At 42.9% G+C, this 23,096-nt stretch overlaps 1 protein-coding gene across 3 annotated transcripts in view; it reads left to right on the top strand.

The window, feature by feature from the left end:
• LOC119181122 (uncharacterized) overlaps window positions 1-23,096 on the top strand; it is a 62,207-nt gene that overhangs the window by 15,678 nt on the left and 23,433 nt on the right. For all 3 annotated transcript variants that reach the window (XM_075875034.1, XM_075875035.1, XM_037432304.2), the window contains 7 exons: window positions 1,313-1,564; window positions 2,943-3,126; window positions 5,986-6,243; window positions 7,348-7,539; window positions 14,828-14,974; window positions 20,176-20,300; window positions 21,244-22,530. In XM_075875034.1, coding sequence (XP_075731149.1) covers window positions 1,313-1,564; window positions 2,943-3,126; window positions 5,986-6,243; window positions 7,348-7,539; window positions 14,828-14,974; window positions 20,176-20,300; window positions 21,244-22,530 — 2,445 coding nt within the window. The remainder of the gene's footprint in view (window positions 1-1,312; window positions 1,565-2,942; window positions 3,127-5,985; window positions 6,244-7,347; window positions 7,540-14,827; window positions 14,975-20,175; window positions 20,301-21,243; window positions 22,531-23,096) is intronic.

Below are 23,096 nucleotides of genomic sequence, written 5' to 3'. Positions count from 1 at the left end.
GCAAAACACATGCCTAATCGCTGAAAATAGGTCACTGTGATGGAGTGCGCGGATTTTCAAGTGGGTGGAGTGTGCGGAACTTGAAACAGGGCGAGCAGAATTTGAAGTGCGCGCCATGAACCAAGTCGGCAAGGAAGAAGCAGCTAGCACGAATGTTAATGAATAACGAGAAATGACTGAAGCACCAATTCGACGCAGGCGCAGCTTTGTTCGAAGCATGCGCGAGACGGAAAAAGAAGAGTTGCATCGGGGCGGGCGGGTTTCGGACCCGAGCCAAGGCTGCTACCTCCATCGTCCGGTCACCTAAGAGGCTCCAAGACTACCTGGCTGCGCCAACGTTACCGTGCTTGTGGACAGTTCTGTGCTGTTGAACTTCAGGCTCGAGCTCAGGCGAGGTTGTCCTGCCGTGGTCGCCAATGTAATGTTGTGTTTCTTGTTTCGCACAACGTGCAGGTTCGACTTGGGAGGACCGAAGAGCCACCTCGGGACACTTTCCAAAGGATGAGTTGTTTGTATTAAACATTTAATGGTAATAGCTTGAGAGCACTTAACCCCAAATATAACGAGTCCTGTCTCTCGGATACAGTTGCATAGAAATACAACAGCTGTATATTAGTCCCTAAACACAAGTCCTAAGCACTCGGTTCCTACACAGAGTGTGTTGCGAAACGTCAAAAGAGTGGCGTCTTTGGGCCCAGGCTCCTACGCAACATCGTTGTGTAGGAGTCTGGGCACAAAGCGTGGGGTCGATGCTGTTATTGTCGTAGTTGGCATAGTTGGCATTATTGTCGTTATTGTCGTAGTTCGACAGCCCAAACCTGTCCTCGGGCACGGGAACGTCAGCGGAGCCAGGTAGCCCTGGAGCCCCTCCGGTTACCGGACGATGGAGGTAGCAGCCTTGGCTCGGGTCCGTAACCCGACCGCTCTGCTGCGTGGCTGGTCTTCCTCGGGCCACGGCTGCGACTCTTCTTTTTCCCTGTCTTGCACGTGCTTCGAACAAAGCTGCGTCTGCATCGAATTGGAGCTTCAGTCATTTCTTGTTATTCATTAACATCCGTGCCAGCTTCTTCTCTTTTGCCGACTTCAAACTTGGTTCATGGCGAGCATTTCAAATTCCGCTCGCCCCATTTCAAGTTCCGCGCACTCTACTCACTTTAAATTCCACGCACTCTATCACTTTCATGTTCGATGCCACTGTACAACATTGCAGTGCGGCGTGCTCGGCCACATACTCGCAGGGGGTTGCTCATACTATTTGACAAATGGTTCAATCACTTCCATTTGTATTCTAAACTTGCACTGCATATTGCAGGATTGTCATGGGAATTCAGTGGAGTCCATACGGGCTTGGATGGGGGACTTCAGTAAGATCCCCAGTGTTGCCAAGAAGATAGCACGAATGGGTCAGTGTTTTTCAACAACAGAAGAGTCTGTCATTGTGCCTCTTCATGGCGAGACTATGGAGGATGCGCCAGACATAGAGGGCGGTGTGCACCCCTTATCTAGGAAGCCCTACGTTTTCTCAGACGGCATTGGCATGATCTCCGAGTCCCTTATGGAAAAGGTGAGCCCTTTTGAGTGTAAATTGAGAAATTGTGACTGATCAAATAAAAAATCATTATTTGACATTTTTTTTATCTTATTCAGGTACTCTGCGGTAAAAGTTTCATAGCCTGTCCATACAGAATACTTTTTCTTGTAGTACATGTTTTTCTTTTATAAAAGGTTCACTGTCAGGCACCTGTCGATCTTTCACATAAACTATACATCGAGGCGGAAATATTTTGTCTTTAACAAAGTGACTAATTTACATAAACATGTGAATCAACCTATGAATTATTTACTTGAAAGCAGTTTGTATGGGAATGTTGTAGTGTCTGACTATTTATGGCATACCCATTTTTTGTTGTCTCAAAAGTTTTACGTAGTTTGCGATATTCTTTTGTCAAATTTCAATGGCAATCACTCATATTAATAATTCTAACCCTCACATAGCGCCCATGGCTAGAAGCACCTTGCCCACATGTGGAAAGACAAACTAAAATAAAAACATTATGTTATTTTCACACTTTAATTACAGAAAAACTGGGAGCAGTAGTTATGAGGGTGTATCGTAGCAGTTCCTGCAAAGTGCCTTTGCTCCCCCCTCCCACTACTTGAAGGGGAACCCTGGTCACGCCTATGGTTAACATAATTTCGTGGAGTTGTGACACAGGTGCATGCAGGTGGCTAGTTGTTATTTGCATTAAAAGCAAGTTAATATCGATGTTGTGAGGTGGGGTGTTTCGTACTAATCAGTTCAACATGCATTTTAAAATTCGTTTTAAGTATGTTCTAAGCTATATCAGTCATTAATTTTATGTAGATGATGCACATGTTCCCACTCAAATATGTCCCGCAAATTATCTCTGTTTCAAAATGTTGTGTCAGCACTCCTTCAAACAGCTTTGCTGTTAAAAGACCTGCTTCACTGGCACATGGGCAGTGGTGCGTTAGAAGCACGTGCATGTAATGGCTAGGTGAAAGGTGCTCTAACAGCGAACTAGTAGTGAAAGTTGGTCTAGTTGGTGGTTCAAGCTTGGGATGTAAAAACAGCTCCAAAAAAGAGACAAGGACTGAAAAAGAGACGACAGGATGCTGATGGAGGATCAACCTTATTGAGAACTTAGAACAAGTTCCAGAACTGAGAGAAGACGTGATGTACCTGGAGCAACTGACTTGTAACCACCACTAAGTGTCACACATTTGTGTCTTGTCACTATGCAAGATTATTCAAATGGAAGTTGTACTTTCAAGGCTGATTCTTGCACTATACATTATAGATTTGCATGTTGTCTGGATTCAACATCAATGTGGCACTGAGAAAAAAAAAGCAAGATCTACAGAAACACATATTATGGTGTGAGTAGCATAGAAAATTTAACACATGTCTTGTTTTCTAGGTCTGTGCAAAGCTGGACATGGCACAGGTTCCATCTGCCATTCAGATTCGCTATGCTGGCTACAAAGGCATGCTGTGCACAAACAACGCTCTGGAGGGCGACAAGCTCATTCTGCGCAAAAGCATGAACAAGTTTGCCTGTGTCACATCAGCCAGCATTGAGGTTATCAAGGTGTCTGCTCCCTGTGAGTACGCAGCTACACCTTTTATAAAGAATTTACAGAGCAAGTTGCTACGGTACAATGCTTAAAGGGACACTAAAGACAACTTTCAAGTCCACGTTGATTGTTGAAATAGCGGTCCAGAAGCCTCGAAGTGTTACTTTTGTTCCAAGGAAGTGCTTATTCTGAAATAAAATCGCTATTTAGTGGTTTGCAGCGGCTTAGTGCACTTCAAATTACCTGTCTCATTCGGAACGTGTCACATCACTGTTGCCACTTACGTTGCCTGGCTTTACTGCACGGTCGCCGACACTAGTAGCAGCAGAATGAAAGTAGCAAGAGCCACAGCTGCAACAACAGGCATTGAACAATTTCTTGCCATGGCCTGCATGATGGCAGATGTGATTGGTTCAACTGAGCCCCGCTAGATGGCACGACCTGTCCAGTTTAACCAGGTGAAAATTGAACTTTTGAACCACTCGCGCCATTCCCCATTGTAACGTCCGGCCGTTCTTTTTTTTTTTCATGAATCAGACATGAACAAGCAGCATTTTATTACTTCTCTTGATGGATGGAGGGTTCGTTATTTAGTGCAGCTAGTGTGATTACTAGTGATTAAATGTAGGCGGTACCGCTGACGTAATTGGGATAATTTTGTGAATGTCCTATCGTAGTGCATGTGTTCTCGTTAACTTACCTTAATTTCTGAGTAAGTAAGGCACTGAAAATATTGTCGTTTTAGATGTTGTCATACATGAAGCCTTCACTCTGACATAAATTGTTGTTTGCCTTTAGTGTATCTTCAAGTGCTTTTTCTTTTATTTTGTACCAGCAAGCATGCTTAAAGGGCCAGTAAACAACCCAGAGGTCCAAAAATTGTTTAAAAGAACTATGTACACTTTTGCTTTGTGGACATGCTGTCCCCAAAATTTTTGTGAATAGGTGCTATGGGAAGTTACGGGGATTAGAAAATTGGTTTCGCGAGGCCTCGCCACCCTGCTTCCTCACAGGGATAGGAAGGCGTAGCCTCTCATTGTGACTGTTTTAGACCAACCGACGAGCTGGGTGCTACGTCAAGTTGCCGATCGTCGACATCCCGTCACTGTGCGTGAAAAGAGGATTGGTAAAGTGTAGGAAAGAAGTGCGAGATTCTTTTTCGAAATGGGGGCTCTTTAGGAAGACGTGATCACTGCGGTCTACTCTATGAATTGCCGAACTTCTTTGGAGTGTTCTAAAAGAAAGTCTGCGCCTGTTGATTGGCCTTTTAAAGCTACACAGACGGGGATGCAATATGAGGAAGAAGCTGGTACCGTTCATCATCGTGTGGCCTACTTTCACTGCAATTGTGAGAGCGCGTGGGCATGTAGCAGATTCTCATGGTGGCTGCGTTAACTATGCAGCCCACAATGCCCAAATCGGCCAGTGGCCATAAAATTATGGTTTATGGCACCGTCATTTGGGTTTGTGGCATCATTTGTCGAGAGAAGAGGGAGCGATTTTCAGCTGACTTTAGAAACTGTAAATTCCAAACTTGGCTGCGCTGTCATGTTTGGCTCACGTGCTCTCAAGGCCTCTGCTACGGATCAGTAGCATTTTCTGACCATGTTCAAAAGGTGCTGCAGAGTCCCTATAAATGGGTGGCATCAGGTGAAAAATCAAAAACAGTTGTTCAAATACTGCTTTCTCCAAAGAAGTATTTATCGTTTCTGGATAATTTTTTATTTGGACAGATCAGATATTTGTGGTGACTTGGTTGCACCAGGAAGAATATGGTATGGGTGTGTTGGTTCGTCATTGTTTAAGCAGACTACATAGGGCAGACTACGCTGAAAAAGGAGGTGACAAGATGAGGGCTAACTTTCCACAAAACTTTGTTGCAGATAGTGCGCATATATGAGCATATTATCCGAGAAGTGCAAAAAACAAGAAGTACGGGCCGCAGAAATAATAATGTGGCAAACGAGAACTATGCCAAAAATTCAAGTTGCTCTTTTGGTAATGCTTTTCATGGCATACTTTCTCACTCATCACCTGCCTGAGCTACTTCAAATGCTTCGGCCATGTTCTGGCACATTTTATGCCTGGCACTTCGCTTTTCTGCAGTCTGTATTTTTTCTTTTTAACAGCAGAGCTTTGTAAGCCATCCATAAAGGCTGTGGTGTCGGCAGAAGACCACTCGCAGGTATTCGTTACAGGAATCCGCAAGCCCAACCGCGAGTGCAGCAGGTGTAAGCCCGAAAACTGCTCAGCGAATTGGACCACCAATTCAGACAAGTGAAAGATAAGGAAAGAAATGGAGGGGGGTGGGGGTGTGGGAGATGGAAACAGAGAGAAATAAGAAAATGTAAGGAAACAAAGAAAAGTCAAAAAGATAGAAACGAGACAGAGAAAGACATTGAAATAGTAAGAGATAGACACATAGATGAAAAAGAGATAAATGGAGAGGAAGACAGAAAGAGAAATAAATAAGAAAACAACAGACAGACAGACAGAAAGGGGACAAAGAGGAATAAAGGCAGGAAGAAAAAGAAACAGAGGAAAAAAGAAACAGTAGGAATAGAAAGAAGTACACACAAAAACAGAAGAAAAAGAAAGACAAGAAAGAGAAAGAAAAAAGGAAGGCCGCGCAGCTCTGCTCTTGCTTCAATCTTAGCAGCACTAGTGCAAAGGTGCCGTAATTTATTATTATTGTTATTATAATTTTGCAGTTGCAGATATTGCACTTACGTATGTGCTCAATCTGAAATAAGGTTTTGTTAAAAGTTAGCACTTGTCCCTTTGTCTTCCTGTCCTGTGATTCGTTCTTCACGGTGTATTCTGCATACTTAAAGGAAGACAGGGTTTGTGGCAGGAAGTTATGACCCGAGACGTTACTCTTTGCAGCGACGGTGTTTCTGAACCGCCCTTTGATCACCATTCTGGAGCAGCTCGGTGTTCCCCGGCGGGTGTTCTTGCACTTGCACCAGAAGATGCTGGTTCAGCTCTGCGATGCCCTCATCAATGATGGCACTGCCCTGAGGGTGCTTGGCACCTACGCAAACACCAGCCTGCCTTTTGCCAAGCTGCTCGTCAACGGGATGTCCCTGAGTCGGGAACCACTCACTCGTGCCATAATACTGGCCATCTGCGAGAGCTTGCTCGGCAAGTTCCTTCATTCAACGCTCCTTAATCGAAACACAACTATTGAGTGCCAATTCGTGTTCGTTTGTTTCCACTGTCTTTAATTTGTGTAATAACTATGGGTGAAATTGCGACTCCAACATACAAGGAGGCGCATCACGGGCGAGAAAGTGCGTCAAAAGAAAAATGCTGTTGGCGGCAATGTTCTTTATTGGTAATAACGAAATAAATTGTCACGTGCCATTGTGGCCCAGTGGTCATGGTGCTTGAATGCTTATCTGCAAGTGGCGGGATCGAATCCCGGTCACTGCGGCCGCCACAAATTGTTGGGTGGCCATGTCATGGCCCCCTTTAGGACGAAAATATTTGCCTGAAGCCAGTGTCTAGGAATATGTATTCTATCTAAAAGGCGTGCTGAGAGCTGAACAAGGTTGCAGAATAAAAGCACAAAACTGATCCGGTCAGAAGCAGCAGTTTTGTTTAAGATATCGCCGTTTCCTGAGCCTACTGTGTTGTGAATTGAATCGTGTTCCGAGGGACCCATGATCTTATGTAGCAAATTACGAGAAATTTCATTGAGGCAATGTGGAGAAATGCCAACTAAACACTGAAGTCTGTTCAAGTGTTGAGGGTCCGAAAGGTTTGGCACGAAATCCAAAAACCTCTTGTTTAAAATGTTTTCCTTTATAACAGTAGACCTATAATGGTGATATTATTGACAGTTGAGTTCTCGAAAATAATTTATCTGCCTAAACTGACTTCTGTGTGGCTTCCGTCTCCCTTTAATAGAGAAAGACTTGCAAGTTTGTCTTTTGTTGAGAGTCTGTAGTGTTGTACTTAAAAGCGTTCTTCTTAAAAGGGATCTACAGTCAAACCTGATTATAAAAAAAACTTGCATGTTACACGTAAATAAGTTCAATATATCCAAAAGTTTCTTACGAAGGTATATTACTAACATTGTATTTATTGCAAAACTATTCTTCGTTTACTTTGTTATAATCGATATTTTATTATATCCGGGATTATTATATTGATATTTTATTGTATTTTTATTCATTCCTTACCTTTCCTCGCCTCTTAGCAAAGACAAAAATTAATTTTGGGCTTGTGTGCTTGCCTTTTCAGTGGGGCTCAAGGAAAAAAGTCGAATTGCCATTCCTCCAGAGAAGGGCCGTAACATGTTGGGCGTCCTTGATGAGACTAGCACCCTTGAGTATGGTCAAGTGTTTGTTCAGTACACACATTTGGGCATCGAGTTCCAGAATGGAACACCAGACTCTGGTAACAACCACGCAGGTAGCACCCAAGTGCTGACAGGTATGTTGACTACAGGCTACGTATGTCTCAGAGTACACTGCCAAACTAAGGCTAAGTTGACCTAGTTGGTTAGTCGCCTTAGCCATAATTTGGTGGTGTGTATTATCAAATCAAATCAAATCAATATTTATTTCCAACGTTTTTTTTGACAAGTTTGTGGTTTCTCAGGGGAAAAGCCATCAGAAACCACTTGAGGATGCCTAGGGCCCTCGTACATGCAGAAGTATCAGAATTGAAGCTTTTAACAAATGATAGTAAAATAAAAGCCAGAAAAATGAACAAAACAGTCAGAAAAATATCATACAAATGGAACAATAGAACAAAGAGGCACAGAGCAAACTAAATAACTATCTATGTGCACTCATGAACACATTGAACAACAAGCGTGATAGACAAGGTTTAATGATTTCATTCTTGGATGTTAGGAAAAACACAAAACCAAAAATACTAGGCAAACACTAAACATCATGACATGGTGCAGTGAAAATTAAAGAACAAAGACTGCCATTCTGTGGGCTAAAAAACACGTTTTCTTGCTCAGACAAAATGTGTTTTTTGCACAGAGAATGTGCTTTTTGTAGTAGCCATAGGAGTAGTAGCTGTGGCAACGGTAGAAGGGATGAGATGAGTCTTATGTGCACCTTTCAACAAAACTTTGTGGCATGTGAAATTACAAAGAAAGCTACATTTCCACTATCTGTAAAAGAATAATCACCAGTTGAATGTCACAACTTGTAGTAGTTCTTGAAACATGTACCTTCAGCTGCTAGATTAGAAGCCATGCAATAACAAAGCAGTGATTCACATTTTCAGTGGACTCTACGCCCCACTAACTTTTGCTGCCGTGTGTACACAGCCAGGAGCTGTTCCACTTGAAGATTTCATGCCATTCTTCTTCCTGCAGTAGTTTGGGATTTACTTAAAAAACACTGCAAAGCACACACTGGAAAATACTATTTTGATGTAGTACTAATATATTTAAGGTATAACAACTACTTGCAGTTTGCAACTGTAGTGATTTTTCGACAATAAATCAGGCATAAATCAAATAGTGCCAGAAGTGAACACCGGGTACTTTTTGAATAATTTCGTTATACTGAGCAGGTCATTGATAACCAATGAGCAGTCATTGATAAATATTGAGCAGTCAATAATATAAATAGATTTTAGCCATCTAATATTCATAATTTTAGTATTAAAAGCACTCATTGAGCTTGGGAACAAACAGCACTTCACATGCAAAAGCTGCCTGCACCATGTAACCTTCTCTCATAGCATAGATTATGGCAGCGCCCAACAAAATCAATGATAAAACGGACCAATTAAAAAAAAAAAAAAACTCGGACCATCTTCTAGAATGGAACCCTGATGGGAGGCAAAGCAGCAGCGTTGTGCTAGGGTGGCGTCGTGGCTTGAACGGCACTAACACGAATTTTGCGGCGAGTGCTGGAATATTCATTTGAAGCGATGGCTGGTGTAGGTCTCGGAGGTGACACGTACATACATGTTTGAAGGCGTACGTTAGGCGCGCGTCAGGTTTATTGCGCCTGAACAGACGAGTCGGCGGTGTAGCGAGTGGCGATTGCTGCAGGTGTGGTTTTATGGGCAAATGGATGAGGCAGCCACTGCGGGCACCGCGGTGAGCGTGTGGCAAGTGAGGGAGAGAGTGACCTAAATTTAGCCGCAAGGTGCGACAGCCATCAAGCCCCGTGCCCGAATACGTGGCTGAGAAATCGTGTTTTCGGTTTTATCGAAAGGGTTCATAGTTCCGGTTTAGTCATAGCTGTATGAATCTCTTCTTTCCTGTGTTCTGTGTTGAAGCGCTGTTTCATGTTTTTATCATCCAGCTGCAAATGTTTATTCTAAGGGCGCCATCGCTATATGCGCCGCACTTTCATTACAGGCATCAGCACGAACGGCTTGTGAACCCTTCTACATGCTGCACTTCCAAGGCGTAGAGATTGCGAAAATAGCATCTCTTCCTGGTGCGGCAGTATCCTCTTACACCGCTGCGTAGTTATGTGATAGCAGAATTGGCTAAAAGAGTTGGCTGCCAGTCTTAAAATTTGTTTGAATAGCATTCACTTATTCACCCTTTGGGCAAAGCTGTTATTTTTATAACTTAATGACAGCGTTTGGAAAAGGAAAAGAAAAAGATGACGTTAACAGTGCTAAAAAGAGGGGGGGGTGGCCTAGCAAAGACTGATGTACTGGACTGCTCAACGAGCGCATGCGCGTATTCTTGTTTATTCTGCCGCGGTTGGCGATCGCGTGTTCAGGTTAAATAATGGGCTGCTGTACATATATAAAACAGTCACAGTTGTATCACAAGGGTGAAGCAATGAATGTGATAGCAATTCACAAATTGTAATGTTATGCAAAGTGAGCCTGGCAGCTAACTCTCTTATATTAAATCTCATGTAACTCTACAAAACGCTGATGTATGAGAGTGATGTACGATAAGAGCATGGCGCGTAGCGAGCCTCCCGCTGATGGCTGCTGAGCTACCGTGCACACCTATGATTGCGATCACAATGCCCATAGAAGCTCAGTTCACAGTTGCTGCTCCAGAGGCTGCCCACTCCTCTGGCTCACTTCTTTTCACGCTTTTTCAAGACGGGTGACACGCTGGCTCCCGAGCCGGGGGATGTCACAGCATGCGCCCTTCAAGCGATGGAGATGGGCTGGCTCGTTTGTTCTTGGCTTCAGCCGCGTTCATCATCCTCGCTTGTGTGCTTTTACGTGCGAATAGATCATGTGATGCGCAGGGGTATTTTGTCAATTTGGACTTTATACAAGACATGACAGCAACGGCGAAAACCCGTCCAGAGTGACCATCTAATTTCTATCACAATAGTAAGGCTGTTGCACAATTTAGTTGAGTGTTTTAAAAACGTAGCATTGTATAAAAATGTTGCTTTACGGAGTGCTGTGTAATTGGGCTAAATCTGCTCCAAACGTTCCCACTGCTCTAAACTTGCTTTAAAAGGCCCTTCTGCCTGCTGCAGGCCTGCTCCAATACGTCTTTTTCGCTGCCCCAAGCCTGCTACAAAAAGCACTTTTGCCTGCTCCCAGGACTGCTTCCAAATTCATATACTCTGTTTTACCCTTGATGGAAGTGCTGATATTTATGTCTATGTCTTTGTGTCTGCGTTGTAGTCATTTTTGTTGCGTGCTGCCAAAAGCTAAGCTTTCGTGAACCAACTAGCCCATCCTTTAGGAACCACACCACTCATGTTTTATACTTATAATAGTGTATTTGCAGCAATAAGAAATGCCATTCTTGTGCACCAATTTACTCAGACCTCCTTATAACAAAGTTGCATCCTTCACGAAATAAAGTTCAGTATATCCCAAAATTTTTTATAAAGGTATATCATAAACCAATGCTTTTGACCACGAGTACGGCTTTCATTGTTCTCACGATAACACCAGAGGTAGCCTAAGAAAACAAAGGAAGAAACGTTTATCCCAAACCTCGGAAGCCAAGGCATCGTCAACCAACCCATCACACGAAATAACTTTTTTAAACGTGAATGCGCGCAGTATAATGAACAAATTAGATGCTTTAGAATCGTTGCTTATCTGCATCAAACCCGATTTCTTCGCTGTTATTGAAACTTGGCTAACAAGTGATATCCGAGACGCTGAACTAACACCCTCAAACTACGCAATAATATGCAAGGATAGACCAACACGAGGTGGTGGCATGGCCATCCTTATAAGCAATGGCACCCCTTTCACATTACTACCAGACGTAGATGGTGTGACAGGGTAGCCAGCCGGTCTGAGAACTGCCCAACCTCCCTGTCCTTCCTCTTTCAATCCTCCTTTTCCTCCGTAGATGGTGTAGAGGCAGTATTTTGTAAACTAAAATTCACTACTCACGTTATTATTCTCGTGTGTGTACCGCGCCCCTTCAACGAGCCTTGATTGTATGGATGTGCTGTGCACGTATATACGGCGTCATGCATGAAATTCCAGAGTCATCCTTGTAGGCGACTTTAATCTGCCTGACTTCGACTGGGAATCAATGCAGTACGACAGCGCCTGCTCGGAAATCATTTACAATGTAATGATTTCCTTAAACTTTTCGCAAAAAGTGACGCAGCCTACATGTGTACAGGGGCACAGCTCAAGTGCGCTAGGCTTAATTTTTGTCGCTGATAACTTCCCAATACATGAAGCAAAGATGAAAATACTAGATAGAATATCAGACCATGAAACAACTTATTGTAGAATACCGGTATGTGAGAGCATAACACCTGCTTACGCAGAGGAAACATTTCGAGACTTTAGTAAAGCTGATGACGTATTAATACATGACTCGCTGTTCGACAAAATCGCATCATTTCAGGAATTATCCTGACTCCACAGCGACAATAGAAGTGTTGGGGCACAAATTCAAGGGAATTGTTCTTTATTTCTTGCAAAATCACGTTTCATTATAAAAAAAAAAGAAGACTAGAAAGATTAATTCATAGATCGTGACGGTATACATGCCAAAAAAAAGGTAAATCGCTTGAGACAAAAATCTAAAAGAGAAACCGAACATTGACAGCCGACAAAGCCTGAGCGCAGGCATAAGTGACATGTAAAATGAAATAAAACCAACCAAATTTATTTATTGTGACAAAACCCTAGCTCAGTTCATAAAGTGTGCCCCAACCATATTTTGGCAATACATCAATCCCAAGGTCGATAAAACGACTCAAGAAACGCCCGAGGAAAATGTCCATTCCGCAAGCGCATTAAACAGCTATATTTCCAATCAATTTTTACAATTGATGACGGTAAATAGCCTTACGTTGAAATTAGCAATGAGAGACCTATTAAGCAATTATTCATTTCAGAAGCGGGAGTCTTTAACTTACTCTTGAACTTGGATTGAAAAAAAAAAAAATCTTCCGGACTGGACAATAGACCCTTTTCGAAAAAGGGTGCCCCTAGCGTCGCGGACGCGAACTACAGTCTGCCGCCATTGTAAGGGCACCGCAGCAGACGACCCAGGCTGTGTGCCCCAGTGACACCGATGTGTTTTTTGCAGCGCACACAGACACTTCTTGCATTCCTGCAGGACGCGGACCGTTGAAGGGTACAAAATATTGCTCATTGTGTAGCGGAATCAGCCCTGAAAGCTTATTGGAGTGTACTAGGAGTTCGTTCAAGCTAGAAAGCGATGCAATTTCAGCGGATGATACGGTGATCTAGCCGCCAACACAAACATCACAACACTCACGCATATGACGGCTCTTTTTATGCCCTCATGATGGCGCTGGCTATGCCACGCTCCTTTGCGAAGCGAAACTGTTGAAAAGCTCACCCTCAGGTGGCATATTTATACAAAGGGTTTATACACGTATACCAAATACACTCCTAAAAAGATATGCCGAGTGGATATCAAACTACCTATGTTTGCTTTTTAACCGATCACTGTTGCTGCGTACCGTACCAAAGGATTGGAAAAAAGCCAAAGTGATTCCTGTAAATAAATTTAAAAATAAAAACAGACCTCCTAATTGCCGACCAATCTCATTAACATGCGCGGTTGGTAAACTGCTCAAACACATTATTGTAAAGCACATAACGAAACACCTTGAACACAAAATACTACTATCTCCTTTTCAACACGGCTTCTGCCAGGGCATATCCACAGTAACACAACTCATTGAAATGGTCCATCACGTCTCAATAAGCATCGATCATCAAAAACAAATAGATCTTATTCTACTGGATTTCTCAAAAACATTCGATTGGGTGCCACATAGCAAACTTATTTCCAAGCTACAACTTACTCTTGGCAAGGTTCAAATTCTTGGCTGAATCACTGATTTTCTTACAGACATGTCGCAGTTACTAGAAATTAACCACGTCCAGTCTTTAGGCGTGCTGGTAACTTCTGGCGTACTGCAAGGTAGCGTTTTGGCGCTGGTATTATTCTTACTTTTTGTTAATGATCTGCCTTCATCTGTCAATGTTGGATGCAGGTTATTTGCACATGACTGCATCCTGTACAAAGAAATAAACTCTTTAAGATGACCATATTGCTTTAAATACAGCCTTAGAAGCAGTTTCAGCTTGGTGCAATGATTGGCAAATGCACATGAACGAAAAAAAGCCCACGCTCTTATCCATAACTAAAAAAATGAATCATCCTATTTTAATTATGCCATTAATTCAGTCTCTCTTTCTAAAGTTGCTAATCATAAATATCTAGGTGTCATTTTGTCACATGACCTACGATGGGATGCTCATATTCATTACATTACATCATCCGCTCGGAAAAGATTTTTATTTATAAAAAGGCAATTACAGCAAGCACCGCCAGACACAAAATTACTGGCCTACAATACACTTATCCACCACATCTTGGAGTACGCAAACACTGCCTGGTTCCCCTGCACAAAAAACTTACCAGCAAGCTCAAACGTGTCCAACGAAAAGCACTTAGGGCCATATTCGACAAATTTAACTGGACAGATTTGCCTACAGAATTGCTCAAGAAGCCTGGAATACTAACCATGAAGAACTCAGTGAAATTGGCATGTTTAAAGCTAATGTATCAACTATTACACAGTCATCTAAACATAGTCAAGTCTTGCTACATAAGGCTATCTGCAGCGAGAACTACCCGCCGTAATCTCTCTAATACCCTCGCCCCGTATATGTTTCACATCGATGCTTTCAAGTTCTCGTTTCTCCCACTTGCGATATGAGAATGGAATAACTTGTCTCTCTCCATCACGAGTAGCACATCCTTAGCAACTTGCTCAAAACTAGTAGAAAGCGACTTGTTAGCCTCGTTAATTTAATACGGTGTTACGATTGTTCTTTTCATACCCAAGCAGTGCCAATGTGTTTGTAGTTTTCAAAAATGTGCTCGTATTGCATTTTTTCTTCTTTTCGACTGCACGAAATAACTGTCTTAGATTGTTCACCTCTTATATTCCCTCTGGGATTGATAGTATACATAAATAAATAAAATAAATAAATATTCTCAACACTGTGTTTATTGTAATACCATTTTTAAATTACTTCGTTATAGCTGAAATTTCGTGATATCCGGGTTCATTATATGGAGGTTTCAGTGTAGTAGATTTCAGTGCATTTTATATTTGGAAAATTATTCGTAAACTATTTGAAAAGTATTCATGCTTAGTAATGATGGCCATTTGATTCAACATTTGCAATTCACGAGTAATGACAGAGAGCTATTTTATCTAACATGCATTAGGTGTTTCAGTTTATGCTAGAATTTGCTTGATCATGAACTGTGGCTGCTCACCAGGTACTGTGCTGGTGACCAAATGCCCCTGCCTGCACCCCGGTGATGTGCGCAAGTTTGAGGCAGTTGACGTGCCTGCTTTGCACCACATCAGAGACTGCATTGTGTTTCCAGCCAAAGGTCCCCGGCCTCACCCCAATGAGATGGCTGGTATGTCCTGACAGCACCTGCATGTGATTGAAAGTGGGATCACTCTATGTGCGTAAAGCATGCAGTCAAGTAATATTTAATATAATTGCATTTATTGACATAGAATAATTTACAAAAATGCAGTTGTTAGAGAAATAGTTTGAGACTTCAAAAGTACGTCTCACTACTTCAATACTGTAATATTTATACTGTACATAGTCGTTGTACTGTATAACCATGGCCGCTCGATCTCCCATTTTGTACGGCCAGCAAAATTCTCCTCCCTGCCTGTGAGCGTGCTAGTTGCCTTCCAACCCACTGCATCGGCTATAGTGCTAGCTATCGCCAACACAAGTGTTTTTTTTTTTAAAGCTCCCTTCAGCTACAGTGAGCTATCTGCGTCGGTAATTTCTTGTGTTTCTGATCAGTGCTTTGTCACGCTCTCTGAATAGGCTGCATCACTTCAGCTGGATTAGTGGCCGATGACTGAGTGAGACATATTAATGCAAGGAATATGACGAACACAGGAAAGAAGACTGTCCCGGGCATGGCGGCTGTTATGGCCGCGATAGCCCATGTGCTAAGCGATGTCACTTCAGATTCAATAAATACAGATGGTTGAAACTATCCAAAACACCCTACTTCGGAATGACTCATAATCATATTGCGGTTTCGGCACCTAACACCCCAATATTGTTATTATTACTATTAAGAACGGTTCGCCTTGGTGGAACAGTGGTTAGGGGGCTCAGCTGCTGGTCATGGGTTTGATCCCGGCCACTGCGGTCGCATTTCGATAGAGACGGAATGGTAGAGGCTCGTGTACTACGCAATGTCAGTGCATGTTAAAAAACACCAAATGGTCCAAATTTCTTGAGCTCTCCACTACGGCGCCCCTCAAATTCACATCAAAACTCCACATGTTATTATTATAATACTAAAAACGAAGATTCGTATGGTATCTATATCATTAATTCGCTGCAATTTAGGCTTTGTTATGTACTAATTCAAGCCCAGTGAGAAATTTGTCACTGATTACTAACAATAGTGGGCTACATATGATGATTTTTAGATATTTTGGGGACATTGGACACGCTAACAAAAAAAATTGTTGGAGCAGGTCCAATGATATTGTCAATCGCAAGAAATTGCATTTTATTCAGTTTCTCTAAAACAAAAAGAAAAAAAAATCACAGCATGTCCATGGAGTGAATGGTGATGAGTGGAGCAAAGCGTCCGTCTTTCTTCCGTCCTTCTGCAGGACCATCCGTGTGTCCGTCTGTCTGTCCGTGCGTACGTCCGTCTGCACATACATTCTTCCGTCTGTTTGTCCGTTCGTGTATCCATCTGTTCGTCCGTATGCTCGTCTGTCTGTGCGTACGTCTGTGCATCCATCTAGTGAACACTCCAAGTACCACCGTCTCGCATCCCCTGTGGAACATACCTGTTCTTGAGTGGGTATGTGCCAAGCGTGTCACGCTGATGGAAAGGGGAGATGGCTTGACCCTAAGAAGCTTCCCCCTAAAACTTCACATTTGTATGAGATGTGTGCCATTAGATAGGTGTTCTGCATCAATTGAAGCAATGTATAATGTGCTTGCGGTAATATGTCAAAGCCAGTTATGCACTACTAACTAGCCCAGCAGTTAATTTTATGGAAGTAGATGGTTCTCTATAAATGTGCTCCGTTAGATGTACGTGGCGAGTTTGGCTGTCCGATTGCAATTAAAGAAGCACAAAATCCTCGTCTTGATCTCGCTCATACGGCAACTCAACATTGCATCAATAATGTTATTGGGAATAATTAAAACGTAATGGCTCCAAATTCAGTGTCAGCTAAATAGCCAAGGTTTATGTGTATTATATTTATAAGGTGTACTTGGTGTACAGTATTTGCGCGTCGTGACATACTTTCGTGACATACATATTTTCGCAACACCCCGCAGGGGCGCCTGCGCAAGTAGGCGTTTGGTGTGTAGCGACACCACGGACCCGAGCTAACGGGGGAGTTTTGACTCCCTCCCATGCCTAGCCATGCCTAGCCAGCAATGGGACACCTGCGCGAACAATAAGCTCCACCTGGCGAAACCCACACTCGGGGAATGGAAGACCTGCCGTCACCAGCAACGGTTTATTGAAGTTGTATTATGCCGACTTTGCATTGGACACACACACTTGACACACAACTTCTTACTCACGAAGGAAGAACAAACAACGTGTGAAAAATGCCAAAAAGCGTTGACACTTATGCACATCCTAATCACATGTCCTACCATTGAAACACAAAGACAAAAACATTTCGGCAAGCTATACAAACAACACGTACCTTTACATCCTGCTTAGTTCCTAGAAGATGACCCTCTAGTACCTCTGCCTGACTTGCTAAACTTTCTTTAAGAATGTAATCTGTTAAATAAGCTTTAAAATCTCATCATTTCAGTGTCCATTCCTGAAAGTCTTGTGTCTGGCGCAGCATAGCCTTAGCTGCTTTTGCGCCATAAAAACGAAATTAACCTAACCCTATTTTCGCAACATGTATTGGGGTATGATGCGAATCAAACAATGATCAGTATTGATTCTTTTTATGAAGTATACTGAACGCATTTGTGTGTAGTGACAAATTTATTTCTATGACATATGTAGGTATAATGTGAATCGGACAGGTATCAGTACTGATTCTTCCTAAACAATCTCGTATAACCATAATTTATTATTGAAATGTTGCAAGATGTCACAAAATGAAGGCTTTGTAGAAAGGTGGTTTCCAAAAATGTCATAGTATGTTTTCTAGTCAGCTGCTAAGAGCTCCATCAAGTTGGGCAGGAATAGACCTGGTAGTGTCGTGATAACAACAGTCTGGAAAAACAAATGGCATCGCATGATGACCTAATGACGGCAGGATACGACGTTCACAAAATAGGGCGGGTGGGTGAGATTACACCTCCACGGCACGCAGTAAAAGCAGGTGCAAGTGCGATTACCTCGCCGATTCGCTGCGCCTTCACCTCCCGTTGTGGCCGACCAGTCAACTTTTACTTTCTCGCGCGCTCTTTTGTTCGAGAAATGACTTGCAGGCCGCACCAAAAGAGGGAGATCAAGCAGCCATGATATAACTCCCGTTTAGAAAACTTAGTTTCCTGGTCCCTTCAGGTTTCGTTTAATAAGAGTCTACAGTGTTAAGGCTAAAATTGCTTGCTGTTTTATGCTTTGTTAGCATTTAACTATTATACCGGTGTCACACGGGTACTTTTAATCGCGATCAGGACAATCTGGATTGGTTTTCTTGATCGCGATCAACATTATGACCGCTGCTACATGACCCAAGCTAATCTTGTTCGAGCTTGGGTCAGATGAAATGACCCGGGTGGCATTTGCGTGCTGTAAAACATGCCACTGACAAAACTCGTCGTGCGGTATATCTATAGAGCCCTTTATCATCATTGTTATTCGTGCAAGAATCGCTCGAACGTCAAAAACTTACAACTTTGCGGGCCACTACAATAGTAATTTCATAAATTCATCGTTCGATGAAATTCTCCTACCACTTACCTGTATCGCTGTGTGAGATTCTTAACCTTCGTTTTTATTTGTGATGACCCCCGTTCATAACCGTGTAGTCGCAGCGAAGCGTCAATCTTGTTGTACGTGCCAGTGTTTCACTTCTGGCGCCTCAAGTCTGTTCCTGTCGTTCTTGCCAGCGGTCAATTACTGTAAAGGTCTCTTCATTCGACCATGGAGTGCGCGTATGTTGCGACATAGTCGAAAGGCTTGCGACAATTATAATCAGTTTGCTTCGAGGTGATCAGATAGCTCTGACGGTGCGAGAGTTCAACTACGCGCTGAAGGCAACGGTCGATTTCTTGTCATCTGCTTCTCCCGTAACTACAGGCGGTCGATGCGAATCCTAAAATATGCTATACTTCAGATATTGTTCCAATCTGAGCAGTTTAGAATTTGCTTTTTTATAAACATTTAGCTGTTTTAAAAAGGTTTTATTGAACTATGCCCGATTTTCTTGTTTATTGTGCTTTCAACGAGCTCGGCTAGGGAAGGAGACGACAGCAAAATCGTGATCTCTCAGGCAGATCGTGATCCAGGGATCGCGATAATCTTGATCTCGATCACGCCTAATCGTGATTAAAAGTGACAGTGTAGCAGCGCCTAATCTGGATCGTGGTTAATCCGGATTGACACTGATCGCGATTAAAAGTGTCCGTGTGACACCGGTATTAGTAAATTGTTTTATTGTATAGAGATTTCTAGACTCTTAAAGGGTATGTGATACCTTTCCTGAAAATTTTCAACTACACGTGTATTTTGAACTCTACTCATCTATTTGTTACTGTACCTCGACTCGTTTCATTGTCCAGGTTTATTCAATAGCTATACAAGCACAATTTCGATTCCCCAGAATGTGTTCTCCGCAACTCTATAGCTCATGTCACCTTATTCAGCCAATCATAAGCCTCTGCTGCCAACAAAACATGGCTATGCAGTGAGGACTGTTGAGCCATAGTTGACTGAAGTTCGAAGAGTCATACCGTTTAGATTGCAGGGCTATTAAAACGTCACATGCACAAATCGTGCCGACTATCCGACGCTAATGCACATGTAGATGGTTAGATTGCTGTACATAATTACAAAACAGCCTTCACTATATGTGCCCACATGTATCGCATGAGATGAAAAAGCTCAGACGAGCACGCCATCTGTTAGAAACTGCTAGAAACTGGTTCAAGAGCCATTCAGATACCTGTCATTTTTTCACTGGGGTTAGCACACAGTTGGCTTTTGGACTTCGAGCGGTACCTCGAGATGAAAAGTTGCTGTGAAATTTTATTACTTTCTTGCTTTCATGTGAATTTATTATTATAGAGCGAGCGAAGGCTAACGGTATGTTTACGATTTTGAATGTCTTAGGATCACGTCACCTCGCCAGTGCCTATGACTGCCAACAGTGATGCATTGTGGTTTTAGGATCGTAAGGATTGTAGGATTTCAAGTGGGTGTTATTAAATGTTGGTCGAATATAGCACTGAAATACATAGGAATCGGCATGCGCTATGTTCATTGAAGCAGTAAAAATTACAACCAGGCAGCTTTATCGCCTTTTCTTGATCTCTTCAGACCTGTCAAATCGAGATTTGACTGTGCTTGTGAGCATCTGTGGCATTTCACTTGGCACCTGCAAATTTTTTGTTCCTCCCTACACGTGTGTGCAGGTTCAGACCTTGATGGAGACGAGTACATTGTGATCTGGGAACCAGACCTCTTCTTTCCAGGATCCAATAGGGAGCCTATGGTGTTCAGTGACACTTCTGTTGGAGCTCCCTCTACTGGAAACCTGGCCAGTGCTCTCTCATTATACTTCCTTATGCTTGCACATCCACGTGTTGCCAATAGGGTGATGGGGCCCAGTCACAGTAGCATTTCGCAGGGTGACTAACTTCCCATTAGGTTACCTGCTGGGAACCATGTTTTAACAGGCAACATGTATTGTCCCTGCGTTTCAGTGCTTATGAAATTGTTGTTCTCTGTATTTGGGGATAAAAGCTCCCACGAGGTTAATAACAAACTTGGTTTATTGACAATATTAGGTTGCCGGTAGCGGATTTGGTGTAGCCTGGTAGTGCAACATGGAACTGGTGCAGATTTATGATTGGTACTCGGAATCAAAAGGAATCGATTGATAAGTAGGGTTTAACATCCCAAAACCATCATATGATTATGAGAGACGCCGTAGTGGAGGGCTCCGGAAATTTTGACCACCTGGAGTTCTTTAACGTGCACCCGAATCTGAGCACATGGAGCTACAACATTTCCGCCTCCATCAGAAATGCAGCCGCCGCAGCTGGGATTCGATCCCGCAACCTGTAGGTCAGCAGCTCCTTAGCCACTAGACCACCGCGGCGGGGCTTGATCAAAGGGAAGTGCTTGAGACTATCTGTTTTGAGGGGTGAAAATTTAATTAAGTGCAGATGCTGAAAGGGTGGTGCTTTCTAGCGTTCCAGTCATTTTGATGAGAACTGCTAGTTCGCTTCAAGTCTCATCTACTTGTGGCAAAAGACACAGAGCCCTGTCAAGGAGCTTAGAGATAGCGGCTTTGTATGTCCACAGCCTGATACCAGCTTTCACTGCTTCATATGTCATTTGCATTCTTTTGCATGCGTGTCCAGTAGTGTTGGTCTTCTAGTTTGTCACTTGTGATGCACAGCACCCAAAAGAACCTTTTCATGTCTTGCTCTTTACTTATGGTCTAACCGGTATCTTTTGTGTTCGGAACTGTGCAGGACGATGACATAATTGGCTTCCTGTGCAAGTACATCCTTAATGACAGCGTAGGCGTCATGTCCAATGCACACCTGGCCTGGGCTGACAGCTGTGGCATTTTCTCTGAAACCTGTCTCAATCTTGCCAAGAAAATATCTACCTGCCTCGACTTTGCAAAGACTGGCATCAATGCTGAACTTCATTCGTCTGAACGGGTTCTGAAGTACCCTGATTTCATGAATAAGAGGGGAATCAAACCAGTGTACCGGTCTACAAGAGTACTTGGAGAGCTCTACCGCCTGAACAAAACACTGATCGGCAACACTCATCATGCATTTACTGCGGCTGATTTTCATGCTGCCCTGTTTGATTGCCCAGGATGGCAAAAGCACCAGTGTGCTGCAGAGAACGCTCGTGATATCTACGAAGACATGATGAAGAGGATCATGAATCAGTATGGCATTGAGAGTGAAGCTGAAGTGGTAGCAGGTGTCATCAACAGTGTTTCACGTTACAACAAAAGCAAACAGGACAGAACCAGTGTGGAAACCTTGGTTTCTAAACAATATCAGGAGCTCATTGAAGTAATGCAGAAGCAGTTTGCTGTAGATGTTGAAGCAGCCTCTCAGCGAGGTTATGGCCAGCCAACACAACAAACATTGCTGGAGATGGCATCAGCCTGGTACATGGTAATTTGCAGCAATGAGCAGTTTAAAGATCATCTCTTGGGACTTCCGTGGTGCATTGCAGACAGCCTGCTTCTAATTTTGAAGGAACGAAGTTGTGCACAGTCAACGGGCAAGACAGTGTCACGGAATTTGTTGTCTGCAAGGATAAATCGGCAGAGCATTGGTCGTTTGCCACGAGATGCAGCGTTTGATCTGCTGTGTGAGTGGGCACGAAAGGAAGATCTGTTGTGCGATACTGCTACCAAGGCTTCCCAAGTTTGCATGTCATGCTTCAAGCAGGCTTTCCAGCAATATATGTCTCGTATCCATAGTTCAACAGGAGCCGCAGCACTGAGCTTTGTCAAGTCCCAAGGAGGAGACGCAGACAGCTGTGAGCACACCACCGCTGACTATGTTACCGGTTTTATTCGCTACCTCACCATATCACTGACAGGCCTTCCAGTTTGCAGCGAATGCTGCTCGCCATCTGGTCAAGTGCACAAGCTGACATTGGCAGCCTTGTACCGTTACTCTAGGCTGGTCATGTCAAGGGATGTCTGCTGCTTTGGTCTTCCTTGTGACCCTGACCTTCACGACAGTGCAGACGACGTGCTAGAGTCTGATCCCATACGTATAAATGTGAGTGGCACTGCTTTCAGTACATTGTGGTGCAGCCTAGTTAAACCGGTGAAGTTTTAATATCCTATAATTGATAATCATTCATGTCTAATGGTTAAAAAAAAAAGCTATGTGTAGCAAACTTGTGCGGCCTAACCTTATTATAACAAAGTTGATTTAAAATGAAAATAACTTCGTTAGACTTAATTATTCTTCATAAATATATATTAACACTTTCACTGGCAATACTATTCCTCATTTATTTGTTATAACTTATAATTCATTATATCTATATTAACTATAACAAAGTTTCACTGCAGTTACAGCAATGATAACCTTCCACCGCCGCTTTGCAAAATGTGTCAATACCGAACTCATCAATAGCGGAATAGACCTAGCTCTTCTCCAGGGTGGCATGATATGCATGCTGCAGCTGCTTAATGTGCATGTGCTCCTGTCGTAAAATGCTTGTGTACTGAAGCTACTACTGCAAGCAGATGGCATATGATAAGCATGAAAATATCTGACCGGTCAACTGAAGCAGCAGCCATATTAGTAACTCTACTTAAGAGTTAAAAAAATACATG

Source organism: Rhipicephalus microplus, chromosome 10 (assembly GCF_043290135.1).
Source record: "Rhipicephalus microplus isolate Deutch F79 chromosome 10, USDA_Rmic, whole genome shotgun sequence".
Lineage (NCBI taxonomy): Eukaryota > Metazoa > Arthropoda > Arachnida > Ixodida > Ixodidae > Rhipicephalus > Rhipicephalus microplus.
The sequence above is the reverse complement of the archived record's forward strand: the minus strand, read 5'-3'. Positions and strand labels throughout refer to the sequence as shown.